We start from the raw sequence: 16,049 nt of genomic DNA on the forward strand, positions 1-16,049 counted from the left end.
TTTAGTTTGCCAGGTTGAGTTAGAGAATTAATGTTGTGAGTGGCAATGTAGTTTATTTGCTTGTGTTTTATCCTCAATTTTGAAATTGTGTTGTTTTTGGGTGTTTCTAAACGCTCCGATTCATTGTTATCTTTTAAGCAGCTGCCCACTGGATCCGAGTGCAGCCTTCTCTGGTATTTACCAGACGGTGGATTTTTTCTTAAAAGACCTTCCATATTTGACTTTCAAAGGCAAGTCAGCCTTGGGTGGGAATAAATTCCCGAGTTACAACTCTGGATGTGATCCAGAGAGGTGATTCCGATTTAGTTCACCAGTAGAAATCTCCACGTTTCTAACTGGTTATCCGGACGAACCAACGTGGAGGCGCGAACCGATTTTCTTAATTGAGATTTTAAGTATGGAGAAAAGTTTAAATCGGTTCCGGAATCATTTCGTCCGCATAAAACTTTACTATATAATAAACTGCTATTTTGTTAAAATATGCTATCAAAAGTAAAAATATATAGTTTTTCAATGAAGTTTGTGTTTTTTTTAAATTTTATATTATCTCAATTACCATTTTGTTCCAATTAATTCAAGTAATAGGGATTTACGCTCACTTTCAGCCCACATGTGTGCCTACAATGAACTTCAACAGGTATATTTTCCTACTGAAAATGTTTGCATGATACATAAAAATATTTTCAATACATTTATTTACCAGGTTAAGTTAAAAAATATAACTTTTTTGTATAATTTTTTTAACTACAAAATGTTTTAGAAAAAAAATGATTGTCATCTAGTAATTCTGCAAGAAGTTATCGGATGCCCCAATATTTGAATAAAGTAGTAAGTCAATTTTGAATAAAATTATTAAGAGAAAAATGTTCATTAACTATGCTATTATTTATATGCATATGCTATAGCTATTGAGAATAATATGCCCAAGGCATATTATGCCTTGGGCAACAGCTATTGTTGCCTCAAGGCTTCACTTTGTGGATTTTTGATTTGTACCTAGAATAAATTTTCATAAGAAACATTAAAATTTTGTTAAAATTCTACCATAATTTAAAACTTGATGTTTTAGGGTGTATATTGACAAATCTGTCTATTTACTTTGGCGAGAATATTGGTCTTGTCAAATTGTTTCTAATGGTTGGCTTTTCCTGGGAATGTTTATATACTGCAGATTTTGTTGACTAGCTATGTGCTCTTTTAGGTGAATACAAAACACATACAAAAGATTTTTTGAGCCCTTTTATGTAAACTACATTAGCGGTTGCCTTTCAGGTGCGGGAATAGCTAGACTAACATTTTAATCATATGCCGATCTCCATGGCAGACTGGTAGGGGTCTCGACCTTTCATCCAGAGGTCCCGGTCAGGTATGGCATTTTTCATGTGCTACAAAATTTCCATTTCATATTTCCATACACAAGTTTCAAACTTATTTGGTGAATTAATCATACTAAAAAGAAAGAATATATAAAATTTGAATATGTTCAGCAATCTTTTAACCCACTAAACTAAATTTTTCTACTGTTTCAAGATGTAGTGCAAATTTTTTGAAATTCATTCAAAAATGCAATGCAATATATTTCAGCTAAAGAATGGAAAGCAGTGACTATAACATAAAAAATATGATTTGTTGTTAATGCTGATGTAATCTAGCATTAACAACCGATAAGTATATCTGAATATTAATAACTTTTATTAGATTCTCAATTTATGTTTTATCTATTGTCTGATTTGATTTAGTTAATTTACATATTATCAAGTAATTAAATATTTATATAATTTATAATGTGTTCAGAAAGTTGCTGTGCACTGTAATTATGGAAGTGTAATGAATGAAACTTTAATTATTACTTTGTATTTTTATTTCATTATTTTATAGAAACAGATATTACACTAAATGAAATAGTTTATAAAAGTTGTTAAAAATGATCAATACAGCACTGCACACATTTCAATCTCTTTTCAAACAATTTAACCAGCTAATGTACTGGAATGTCTTTATCCTGTTATTGTGGTTTTTAGTTTGTCAATTGTACGTGGTCTCCGCCATAGAAAGTGATCTTGAAGAGTCAGATTGGGTGATTGTGCTGGCTACAATCCCCCAAAATGATTCGTTCACCAAAGACATTTCGTAAAAATCGTAGACCTATTAGCTGGCATTATCTTGTTGGAACCGACCGCGATTGATTTCCACTTCTGTTAACTAACTAATGAAGTTTGTTAAAACAGCACAATAACGGTCACTATTAACTTTTTATTTTCAAAAAAAGATTGGACCCACAATGCGCTTCTACACACACTGACCCAGACTCTAATATTTGCTTCGTGCAGTGGCGGCTTGCATATAGGCACTGTGGAACTGCAGCACCCTGCTATTTCATTTGATATTATCGATAACATTTAATATAACAAGTCCTTTTTTCCTTAATTCTTTCTTTACACTTATACAATATATAATCCTTAAGCTTAATGTCAGTAGTCATCCCACAGTTTATGAAAAAGATACAAAAATCTTTGTATGGAACGGCATGGTGATTGGTTGTTGAGCGCATGCACACATGAGGGAGAGAGAGCACTGTCGCTCCTGCAGTGCTGACCCTGGTGTGCTGGTGGAAGTTAGTTTGTTTTTTACTTCATGTGTATATGGAACGTTCCTTGTTTGTTCCTTTTCTAGTTTAGTCGGTGGAAGTAATATGAAACTGGTTTAGTTGGTTTTTTAGTAGTAATAAGAAGATGGAGGTAAGTAAGGGCTCTTTCATTGCCATATCTGTCCAAAAACATGCTGGAAGGGCAAAAGAGAAGGTAATTAATAAAAATTAATTACTTATTTGTTTCTGTGTACATAGAAATTTAAATTAAGCACCATTGGACTATAGTGTTTTTAAGCAGACGTTTTATTAAGTTATTATCTAATAATACAAAAAAATACTATCTGTATTGACATTTTATTAGTTATTCGGTTAAACCAAATATGGTCTTTAAGCACAATGTGCTTAAAGACTTTGTACCATATTCTTGAATGTGATAAAGTGTAAAATTAGATTATTATCCTGCTTCCAGGATAATAATTTTTTTTTTTTTTTATTTCATTTTTTCTGTTCTTTTATTTTACAGAAAATTTTAACCATGGCCTTGAAAAGGCCCAGAAAAAATTTTCTGAAGCAGCACAGCCCCCCCCCCCCCTAATGAGCCACCACTGGCTTCATGTAAAGATTGTGTAATTCATGGGGGTTAGTTGTCGACCACAATCGTGTATTTTGTGAATTAATGTGCTCTCCCAGATGAAACCACATTTCATCTGTAAAAAACGTAATGTCAAGAATACGTATGGAATTTTGTTCAATATAATGTTTAAATCATTGATAATAACTTAGTTTTAAGGCAGAATCTCTAGGTTTCAGTTGTTGATCACACATTACTTTGTTTCAGTTCTTTTCTTACAGCTTTATTTGCGGCAGCGAGTCCGATATCTTGCTACTGTGCAAGATCAACTTACACATTGACTTTGATGGACTTTCTGCCGTAACATCTGAAATATCAAGCAGCTGCTGTTCGTTTAGTTAAGGTGTTCTTCCACTTCGATCACTGTCTTCAACAGAATCTGTTGCTTGTTTTTTTTTGATAAGACTTCTAATTGCATTGTGGTGAGCAACAGGCGCATTTGGAAACTTTTCAGAAAACTTGTGCTTCACTACATCAGTATACTGATTTAGTTTCTCCAAAGAAACTGAATAATTATAATAATAACAACAATAATTCTACCAAAGTGATATTGAACTAAAAAATCTCTAATAAATATAATAATAAAAATAATAGAAAAAAAACTAACTTAACTTCACCTTCATGAAGTGTTCAACAAGAAAAATGCATTCCTCTATTGAAAGAACATTTACATTTTTCGCGGCTATTGATTTTGATAAATGAATTGAAACAAAGCACTTTCAATAACAACATGCAATCAACACTCAATCATAACAACTGATGTCATGCTTTATTACTGAGCTACACCCAATGAGCCCACAAGACAACCAACCTGACACTGAAAGAACAGAATGCATTACATAATTCTAAACCATACTATACAGTAACTTTCCGAATGCACTGTACACGGTATATTTACTTTTATTCGTAATTGATAATAGAAAAAAAGTACAAAATCAGCATTTACATTACGAAAATGAATGTTGTCAATTTATTATTTTTATTCATGTTTAATAAATATTTTTATCATCCTTGAACACTTATTGACTGATTTGCAATCGGCACTCTGTTTTATTTTTCTGTTGGGATAAATCTTGCAGTATGAATTCAGCAATGGAGGATTTCTTTTGTATGGATTTGATAAACGTTTAACAAAAATTTACTCGTAAGACTTAACTACTGTGCGACTGCAATTTGACTAACTTTTCTGTTTTTCACTAAATTCAGAATGTACCTTAACTTTGTTTAGGGTAAAATCTATAAATCTTTCACAGTTATGAAAGGCTGTTGGAACACTCCAGAAAATAAATATGATGAATCTGTTACGTGGTATCCAGTTCAAAAGAGTAGTTATTTAAAACTGTCTGCTGGTGTTTGAACTCTATACACACTTAACTTCCAAATTCCCTATGAAGTAAGAAATTGATAAGCACAGCCAGTGACAAGTCACTTGATATAAAAATTTGTAACAAACTACAGTAGAACAAAAAAATGTAGAAAAATTAATATTTTTTCAATTTTCTAATCGCTGTAAACATTTTATTTAATTATCATAACATAACATTATTAAATGGCACAGTTGCTAGAATCATTAAATTAAAACAAAATGCGTATACAGTAGAAATAAGTTTGAATACATATATATAAATTCTATACTAATCTTACAGGTTTTTTAATGTACAAATTATGTTTTTTGTGTGCATGTTCATTTGAGATTTTCTTCAATTTTTTATTACATCGCTAAGATGTAAACAAAAATTAGTTTATGAATTTGCGTTAAGAGTAAAAAGGAAACAAAAAACATCATTTTTCTCATATTATTTGAATTTATATTGTGATTGGAAAGATCATGAGATTAATTTTTAATTATATGGATTATTTGTAAAATAAAAGGAATAGTTAAAAAATCTGATGCGGACACCACTTGACTTTCTTGTACACCTATTAAATTACATATACACATTTTTTTTTCAAATGAAAAGTACATAAAATTTTATTTCATTAACAACTTCTGATATTTTTTTTTCTTTTATTGTTATTATTGTATATCATAATTTTTTTTTTTACAATCAGAGGTTGTAATCATTAATAAATCAATATACAAGGGTAAGTCAATTATTATCCGCAATGTAGTTACAAATTTTGTTGTAACACAAATAGGAAACTTACATGTAGATCATTTTTCAACATAATCCCCTTGCATTTCAACGCACTTGGTCCATCGTTGCATAAGCTTCCTGATGCCCTCATAAAAGAAGGTTTTCGGTTGAGCTGTGAACCAGGAATGTACCGCTTCTTTCACCGTTTCGTCCGAGGTAAATCGACGGCTTCTTAATGTCTCTTTGAGTGAACCAAACAAGTGGTAGTCAGAAGGGGCAAGATCAGGACTGTATGGAGGATGAGCCGGTGCTTAAAAGTTGAGTTTCTGGAGCGTTTCAGCAGTTTGTGGACGGGCATTGTCGTGCAACAACACAGCACTTTTCGACAGCAGTCTTCGGCGTTTGCTTCGAATTGCAGGCTTCAGCTTGGCAGTAAGCATCTCACTGTAACGCGCGCTGTTTAGTGCCCCTTTCCTCATAATGTTCCAGTACTGGGCCTTGTGAGTCCCAAAAAACCGTAAGCATCAGTTTTCCTGCGGACGGTTAGGTCTTGAACTTTTTTTTGCAGGGTGAATTTGGACGTTTCCATTACATACTCTGCCGTTTACTCTCCGGCTCGTAATGATGGATCCATGTTTCGTCAACGGTGATGATTCCGTGTAAGAAGATGTCTCGTTCGTTACGTTAGCGATCCAAATGTTTTTGGCAGATATCCAAGCGCGTTAGTTTATGCGACTGTGTGAGTTGTTTTGGGACCCATCTTGCACATACTTTATGAAACCAAAGTCTGTTGTGGATGTTTTCGTAGGCAGAATCGTGACTAATTTGCAGATAATGTGCCGCTTCATCGATAGTTACTCGTCTGTCTAAGAAAACCGTGTCACGTGCACGCTCAATGTTTTCCTCATTTGTGGCGGTAAACGGTCATCCGGCTCCTTCGTCGTGCGTAACACTTGTTCGACCGTTTTTGAATTTTTCAATCCGTTCGTACCCACTCCGTTGCAGCAACACACTGTTACCGTACTGTACCGAAAGTCTTCGATGAATTTCGGCCCCTGATACATCTTACGACCACAAAAAACGGATCGCTGAACGTTGCTCTTCTTTGGTGCAAACAGAAGCGGAGCGGCCACGGATAACGCCAGGGCAGCGATAAACAAATAAACCTAGCAGCATCAAACCTGCACTGACATAACAACAATTAAACCACGCATGCGTCATCTACGCAACACGACAATACTACCGACATAAAAATATAACGAAATTGCGGATGATAATTGACTTACCCTCGTATTTAAATTAAAAATAAAAGTTAGAAAAAAGGAGAATAAGTCTGATTCAAACCGACGTGTCTTCCCTTTTAAGAAGCCATTGCACGTGTTGTCCAGTGTTCGGTGCGGGTTAGGTGGGGGTTAGGTGGTCGTGACCACACATAAACATCTGTGGTGACTTACCGGGCGTTCCTGGATACTCTGTTTCCAGATGCTCCGGAGGGGGAAGCGGAAATCGGCGTTAGGGCGGGTGAAACACCATTCCCTGGCGTTCGGACCGTGGAACCCGAAGATATAGACCGAGTGGTTTCTAGAATGGCACTAGGGAAGGCACCGGGGATTGACCAACTTGACCCGGATATTTTCCATCATTTATTGCCTGTCATAAGAGAGCCACTGGGCAGACTGTTCACGGGGTGCCTAAGCTGGGGCTGCTTTCCGGCTTGCTGGAAGGTGGCTTTGGTAAGGGTAATCCTGAAACCTGGAAAGGATCCTGGTGAGGTCGGCAGTTATCGACCCATCAGCCTCTTGCCGGTTCTCGGCAAGTTGCTGGAAAGGCTGGTTGTGGAACGGCTCGAAGAAGGCATCGATATGAGCTGTATTCTAAATCGAGGCCAATATGGCTTCATGAAAGGGGTTGGCACCGAGGATTGCATCTTAAATGCTCTTACCGAGGTGGAAAGCGCCGACTGCAAATATGTTTTGGCTATTTTTATTGATATAGAGGCAGCATTTCCTTCTTTGTGTTGGAGTTCTGTCCTCTATGCTTTGGAACGCCGCGATGTTCCCGAAGCCATACAGGCCGTGGTACGAGACTATTTGTCTAACCGTACGGCCCTGTTTAAAGATGCGCACCTAGTTGTGGAAAAATCCGTCACCAGGGGAAGCCCGCAGGGTTCCGTTCTCGGTCCCCTGCTGTGGAACCTGGTGTTCGATGGATTTCTGGGGTTGAGATTCCCAGAAGGAGTCACGGCCCAGGCTTTCGCCGATGACTGTCTCCTTTTAGTTCGTGGAAATTCACGACCACAGCTGGAAAGTAGAGCGCAGGCGGTTTTGTCAACCGCCGAAGGCTGGATGGACATGCAAAATTTAAATATTTCTGTGCCCAAGACGAAGTTTATGCTTCTAAAGGGCGCAGACAAATTATCATGCAGTCGAAACCCCCACATTAAGTATAAAGGCTGTGTAATCAGCCGAGTAAGGGTTCATAAGTACCTAGGTGTTTTGTTTGATGATAAGTTGCTTTTTAGCAACCACATTAGACAAGTTGCGGCGGACGCCGTCTCTGTGATGCACAAACTTAGAAGGATTGCTCGGAAAGACTACGGGCTTTCTGGTCGCCAAATGTACTTAGTGTACCGAGGTGTCTTCGAGTCTATGATTGCATACGCGGCGCCAGTTTGGGCGCATAGGTTGGATAGAAATAGAGCACTGCTTCTAAATTTAAGGAGTGCCCAGCGCAGAGCCTTAATTGTATGCACTGGTGTTTTTAAAACAACCTCTTACGAGGCTACTACCGTATTGGGAAAGGTTCTCCCAATCGATTTAGTGGTGAAAGTTCGAGCAGCCATGTGGAAGTTGCGAAGAGGTCGGGAAACCGAGGTATTTGGGATACGGTTTCGGGCCGGGCTAGAACCGGAACGGAACGGTGATCACAATGCACCGGGTCTAAATTTCGAACAGTTGCCCATTTCCCGCCTGCGGAAGAGGCTTTGGGGCCTCGCGATGGAGGCATGGCAGCATGAATGGCACACCACGTCTAAGGGAAGATCTCTGTATAGATTTATACAGGATCTGGGGGGATGGTATGCCTCAAGTTCATTTTTAAGGGCGGCGGGTGCCCAAGTGCTCACCAACCACGTGAATTTGATGCAATATCTGTTCAGGTTTCGCCTAGCGGCTGATGAGTTGTGCGTCTGTGGGGAGGTCCAGTCGAACGAACACCTAATGTTCGACTGCCCTGCTCTTGGGGGGGCCAGAGACCGGGCCACCCTGGAACTTAGAGGTCAGGGGGAAAACTAGCCGCTCATAAACGGCGAGTCAATGTGGCGTGAGCCGCATTGTCGGACCGTGTGGGAGTTCCTCGATGAGGTCGCTATGTTCAACCGTCATCGGTAGCTTAAGTTTAAATTTATGGGGATTTATTGATTCCTGTGGCGTGTCGGTGGAAAACCTTCCTGGAAATAATGGCTGCCATCAGCCAATAAAGCTCCAAGCGCTTAAATGGTGGACAGACACTAGTTGGCAAACAGCGACCGAGGCGTGGCGGTTTAAATTGCCGTCTTTTAATTTGTAACTTTATTGTTTTAATTGTAACAAGGGGTGCGCCTCCCCGATTTAGTTTTAGTGTGACAAGTGAGCGGTAGGGACACATAGGCGGGTGCTGTATGGCGCCCAGCTTAACCGCTCACGCAAGATAGGAGCTCATTAGGAGCAATTAGGATAACGAGGTCGCAAATCTGTTTCGAGGCTCAGTAGCCGTTTATTGGCACAGTACATTTGGTCTATGCTCTAGGGCGACCGAATGGGGTGGTGGCGGGAGAAATGCCAGCTAACCAAATTCCCTTTTAAGATCCAAATTTTTCTTTAATTGAAATTTCATCTGGTTATAACTTAGTAACCGATGAAAATAAGTACCACTTATGATATATCGTTGAAAAGCTCTCGGTGAGGGCTGATTATTGCAATTAAGGAAAAGCTCAAAATCAAAATTTTGGGGGGATTTTGGGCTTTTTCGGACACTTTTGGTTCAGTCGATTGCAATCAAAAAGGGAGGTGCACAACTAGTTGTTACAGCAGTACTAAATTCAAAATTTCAACATCCTACAGCTAATCGTTTTTGAATTATGCGAAATACAGACGTCACGCCAAAACTAGTCAAAATGGATATTTCCTTTCAAATCTGGAAACCGAAATTTTTCACGATCACAATACTTCCTTTACTTTGTACAAAGAAGTAAAAAAATATATTATTTTACCGAAATTAATCTTTTTAAGATTCTTTTTAAGTTTTAAGAAAAACCTATTGCAGAATGTATAGTTTATTTGTTTCTATCCTTTTCTGTATATATATATATATATATATATATATATATATATTTAAATTTTTTAATTCAGAGGAATAATATGAATCTTAAAAAGATTAATTTCGGTAAAGTAATATAATCCACAACTTTTGATTTTATTATAATAAAAGTTGAAGGATATAAAGAATACTTCATCGCATTTTTCAAAAAGTATTTATATCTTTCCACTTTTTATTTAATTTTACGAATAAGTACCTTTTTACTGGTTGTTACGTGCATTTTACGAAGGAATACGCATAATGAATATTGTTTCAAAAAAATATTATGCATGTCTCAGATACATTATAAAAGTACATGTCTTAGGACAAAGAGGATTAAGTGGAACATACAATTGTACAAGAGTCAAATTTAGTTTGCTAAATTAACTAAAAATTCCCTAAGCTAAACTCCCCGGTATGTGGGGAGTTCGACAGTTGCTCTCCTATTCGTTATCGTGGAATCGATGTCCTTCCGATGCCTATTTCAAGACCCACACCTAAAATAAATTGCAGGTGAAGATATTTGTACTGAACGGGGATGTCTAAGGTTTCCCAGTAAATTTCATCTTGTTTATCTCGGCTGCTAACAGCTTTGTGAGGCCTGGCGTTATCGTGAACGAGAGTCATATCAATTTGATTGATGGGAAATTTTGTTCCCGTAGGCACTTTGTCCAAGAGCTGGCAGCAGTGCAAAGCATTAACAATGCGACGATCGTGGAGAAAATCGACGAACCATACGTCTTTCTGGTTCCAGAAGACGGGTTGCGAGGACTTTTCGCTAGGTTGACGGACGCGTTTTCGCCTTTACAGGGCGATGCTTTCCTCTTCTACGGTACTCCATACTCATCGACTTCACATCGGATGTATCATCAATACATCAGTCCATCAGACTAATGTCTCATCACATGTGACTATTCGATGCAAAAATTTATTTCTCTGAAGTCGAAATCGATTTAGGATCCTTTGGCAAATTTCCTGACGGGCCTGTTTCTGATTTCGAGTCAAAAGTCTTAGGCTACGTACACATAAAAGCGATTGCGGTAGTGAGTTACACGGAATTGCATGAGGCGTACACATTCAATCGCACGTTTTTGCCGATCCCCCGTTCTGTCGCGCGACTCGAAGTTCTGGCTGTTGCCGCGCGACTACCGCGCGTTCTCAAGTACACTGTGGTATATTGCTTTGTACATGTGATCGCGCGTTTTGAAGGTAAGGTAGTAGTTTTTACTTTTTGTCATCCATTTATATTGTTTTATTTCATTGTTGCTATTGCAACTATGAAATAATAAATAATGAAATATTGTTGCAATAGCAACAATAAATAACAATGAAATAAATCCAGCTCTCTCGGAACGTACAAAGTGCGAAATATAAAAACAGAAAAAATAAATAAATTTTGAGAAGAATTGGTGGAATTGTTCAGTGAAGATGACGATTCTGTAGAACACAAGAAAGTTCTCGGTAAGTGAATAACTTCTATTTTATGTATAATTACGTAATAAATTTTAATTTAAAAGGAATTAATTAAAGGGGGTTACGTTTTTAAAATTATTTTTCCTACAATTTTGGTACCTAATTTTCATAATATTCACTGGAGAAAGGTTTATCAAAAAAAAATTAGTCAGGTCTTAAAGGATACCGTCACCAGCAGAAAGCGTAAATTCTAACCATAGTTCTGAAATAGATATATGCAATTAATACATCTGTATAGTTAACTCAACTCTCACTTGAATAATGAGAATTTATTGTTTTACTGTTAGTTACTAGTTATTACTGTAAGTTTATTTCGTATTTCAAGATAACATTTTTTCTATTTCAAATTGTCTTATTCCTCTTTCATTTTATCCACGACTACAAGAATGTTTGTTTTCATTCGGGCGTGATCAGGTACATTAAATTTTTTTTTGTATTTTCATAATTTTTATATTAATTGTATTCTTATTATTTATATTTAGAATCATTTTGGTTTTGTACAACATTGATTAAAATAATATCTTAAATATTAATAAAGTAAATGACTTACCTCAGTTATTACGAGTTTTTCTTCAGCTCCAATCGTATGTCTCACATAATTCATACTCTGAAATATCGACTTTAATAAAGCATCAAAGGTTTTTGTGGACATTCGGAAGTTATCGAAGAATTTCGGTTCGTATTCCCATAATTTTGGATACGGTGTTACAAATAAACTATGCGTCAATTTATCTCTTAAAACTAAATGCACCCAGTGTTGACTCTGTCTTTGCCTGCGGCGACGGTATCGCTGGTAACAGAGCCGCAAACTCACAACCTCTTCGACTTTCATTTTTATTTAAAAATGACATGAAATTCCCAGCTCTGAAAAGCTACAGTAGTATTTCGCAGTCGCTCGATTTACGCTTGAATGTGTTCGCACGTCTTATTTTGCAGTCGCGAAGATAACGTGGCAACAATCGTCTCATGTGTACGAGCCCTTAGAATCCGAAGTTGTTTTGTAGTAATGGAACGGGCACTTTCACGACCGATACCCACTTCCGATGCGATTTCATCGATTGATCGTTTTCAATGAGGTCACGGATCGGTAGGATGTCCGTCACTTTCGTTCTTGAAGCCTCTAATGACTTACTTTCTATAGTTTCACGTCCTTCTTAAAATTTGCCGGCTCAATAATAGACACGGGTACGTACAACTATATATCCCAAACTGCGCAGGCAGTCTATCCAAAATTTCGGTCATTGCGACGCCCAATTTCGTAAGAAACTTCACGACAATATGTTGCACAACTAAGCAGAGAACGCCTCTCTTTAACATGATGTAAAGTGACCAGACAGAAGCTAATGTCGAAGCGTTGGTGCGACCATACCATCCCCATATCACCATACCGTCAACATCCTTCCGCGTCAGCCAACTCATTTCGAATGAGCGAAGACAAAAGTCCGGTTTATGTTTGACTGACCCTAGTAGAATTGTAGTTGTATTTAAATTATATTATGCATTTATTTGATTAGAAAGAACATATCGAACATCAATTTAAAAAAAAAAAAATGTTTGTATCATTCAATTGTTTAATAAGTAATGATTTTGTTTCGTGCGCCTTAAAATTTTAAACTAATCTGTTGCAAGCTCTCCAACTCCGGTTTAGCATAAATAAAATAACTATTTGTGGTATTAATAACAATAAATTAAAATATACGTACAACTAATGTGAACGCCAGTAGTTATATTAAATATAGCTTTTTATTTACGATTGCATTTTCGTGAACATCTGAAGAAAATGTTTGTAAACTTAAAACTTGTTTCTCGGTGTTTCATTCAATCTACTCTGTATTTATAAATCCTTATAAATATATACGTCTTTTGTCGTATACTGGATTTTTTATTTCTTTTTCTTAGTTTTTAGGGTTCTGTAATTCACTAAAACGTAATGGACATTGTGAAACATAATGTTCGCCGGTTTTCATTTGATAAGTTTGCAGGGACTTAAAAAAAATGTTGAGTCCGACATCATGCGGGTTAGAGGCCATCGCATTCATCATTTCGTAACGTCACTCGTAGTGTTCACAAATTTAACGATAACGCATTTATCAAAATTGGTCCGGCTGTTAGCTCTATAATGGAAGTAATGATCACCAATAGTATATTCATTCAGACACGTGAAAAACATTAACACCTTTGGGTTTGCCATTATCGGAAAAAAAATTGGAGCAGTGAAAATTGTATTGCGCGAGGCAGTTAGAAATATGGAAAGCGACCGTGTAAGAGAAATATATTTACCGTTGTACTGCTACAGTCATTAACAATGGGAAACCAACACCTATGCCTCCACGTGCCATTCAAGTTCAAAAAATTTAGTATATTAGAATAGTTCCAATTAGTTCGAATAATTAATTAATTAAACGGTAATACTTTTAATGAGCTTAAGGTCACAACACGACAATTAATTAAATAGAGCATTTGTTTTCTTCAGTTACAAACGTTTTTTACGTTACGTTTTATATTTTACTTTTTTCCAAAATAAGTGGGCATTTGGAGAGAAATTATAACTATAATCTAACCAAACTTAACCTACGCTCGATAACCTTGACTAGCGAGCGTAGGTGAAGTTTGGTTAGATAATTTTCTGCAAATTTCCACTGATTTGTAAGATAAAATATAACGGAATGTAAAAAAAAAAAAAACATTGTGGGGAAAAACAGAAAAGACTCATGAATTGTAATCTGGCATGTTGTTAATAACTTCTGTCACTTAAGTAGAAACTCCTACTGTAGTATGTAGTTGAATGATATACTTTTTAATATTATATATATTGTGTCCGCTTAATGTGGTGGTTATTTTTGTTGTGAATGTCAAATTATTTCAGCTTCTTCAGATGTTGGTTTTTAGTGCTGTATGTAAAATTTTCATATCTTTGTATCCCGTTTTGTTTAGGTGATTTGGAAATGTTGATACTGTGAATGTATGTAATTTTTGTAAATATTCTTTGTAATCTAAGTATGTAATGTACGAGAAAAAGATCCGTACTGGCAAAACTACTTAGTAAAATGCGCGCCAAGAATAATGACATTCCTCTACCGACCAAATTAATCATTACTTTTCCCTCACAAGGCGCTACCTTTTAATACTGCTAGTTAACGGTAGAGTAGAACTAGGCTTCCGTTAACCAGTCGTCGTTCGGTGTTTTGTTGTCATAGTTGGGTATGTGTGAATTGTAGTGGTATTTTGTTCGTTTAGGGTTAGCACGTGTTTGTGTTGATTCGCGTGCATTGCTGTTATATTTTCAGATTTACGTACGTAATTTGTTGTAGAAATGGAAAGCAATACAGATATAAATGCAGTTTTTGATGGATTCAAACAGCTATCTAGTAAAGAAGCAGAAATCCCATGGGTAAAGGATTTTGAGGTGTATATTGCGTTGAAACATGAGGTTTGTGTAAGAGTTACTACTATTTTGCAAATAATTATGATTTTTATATAAATATTTTGCGTATTATATTAGTTTTTTACATTAGATTACATGATGTTTAGAGAATTAAAATAATTAATTTTAAGATAGCGTTTAAGTTACCGGTTTTGACAACTACCGTAATTCTTTATTATTACCCTTGTATTTAAAGTTTAAAGGGAAGCCACTATTTTGCGATCAGATTATCAAGTTTGAATTTGAATCCTTAAAAAAAATTGTTGTTTTAGTTTGTAAATGAGCATTCATACAGATGAAATATTTAAAAAAATAACCTAGTATTTTTTATAAGAACTACTATTCTTTAATCACATGTCTTTATTTTTATAGAAAAGTTAATTAGATCTATTTTTCTTTACATGGGGAAGGAAAATAATGGAAACTTTTTCACAAAATTAGGAAAGTGTTTTTACTATTTTCAGTTTTCAAATTATTTAAAAAACACAAAATTCTGATCCACTCTGGTCATCATATGCATACTAATCGTTGCTCACCATCTCGCTTATATTTCTAGATTATGGAAACTTGTTAGGAAAAGAATTATATGTTCCTTGTAGAAACCTTTTACAAGCTTGAAACAGATTTACAATAGTGAACTTTCAGATATTACAGGATTCTTAATTTTCAACTTAAATATAGTCTAGCTCCAATTTAAACTAGAAGAATTCAGAATTTTGAAAATGAAATATGAGATTGAAATCTAAAATGTGTGTATAATTTATCGATTTCATGTTTTGAATTTTTTTTTTAAAGTTATAACTTATGCTGAATATGCATGAAAATACAAATAATTATAAGAACATAGTGAAGGTATGCTGTAATCTGGTGTTAATATCAAATACATTCTAATGTCTTAACCTGATATTACATGTTTTAAACTGTTGTAGAGTAGCTTAGGTAGGCTTGAGAATTTTCACTGGCAAAAAAATAAGATTGTAATATGTTTTTTTTGGAAGCATTAATGCCGACTAATAATGAGTGCATGAGTGCAACTAGCTTACATTCTACTTTCACTCTGTTCTGATAATTAGCATTCCAGATTGATAGCTGGAAGCTGAATTTTAGTCATTTTAGGTTATAATTTATCAAGAAGAATATTGTATCTAATATTAATTTAAATATATATTGTACATTCATTTTGTTTTAGGAGTGGTCAATCGATTGGTTAAAGAAAGCATTCGATGATTTATCGATTTACATTCTACGTCCTCATTGTACGTATGAAATCACTGCTTGTTTTCCACGTTTTGTTGTCTTGCTTTTATTACAAGCTTCAAATGATAATTATCCTAAACATCATCAACTTATGTGTGTTGCTTTTTCAAAACTTATTCCTCTTTATCCTGATGTCTTAAAGTAAGTACACTTTATTTTGTTGATATATGTATTTATGATTGTCAGCTTTAAACTTATTTTTTATAAATTTGGTTGTGATATATTATTGGATTTATATATATATTTTATTTTCTCAACCAT

At 35.6% G+C, this 16,049-nt stretch overlaps 1 protein-coding gene across 1 annotated transcript in view; it reads left to right on the forward strand.

Annotated features, from left to right (window-relative positions):
- The first annotated feature begins 14,289 nt into the window (after positions 1-14,289).
- LOC142331549 (midasin) overlaps positions 14,290-16,049 on the forward strand; it is a 640,891-nt gene continuing 639,131 nt past the window's right edge. The window contains exons 1-2 of the mRNA XM_075377535.1: positions 14,290-14,537; positions 15,721-15,929. Coding sequence (XP_075233650.1) covers positions 14,421-14,537; positions 15,721-15,929 — 326 coding nt within the window. The 5' untranslated portion in view covers positions 14,290-14,420. The remainder of the gene's footprint in view (positions 14,538-15,720; positions 15,930-16,049) is intronic.

This window comes from Lycorma delicatula, chromosome 10 (assembly GCF_047948215.1).
Source record: "Lycorma delicatula isolate Av1 chromosome 10, ASM4794821v1, whole genome shotgun sequence".
Classification (NCBI taxonomy): Eukaryota; Metazoa; Arthropoda; class Insecta; order Hemiptera; family Fulgoridae; genus Lycorma; species Lycorma delicatula.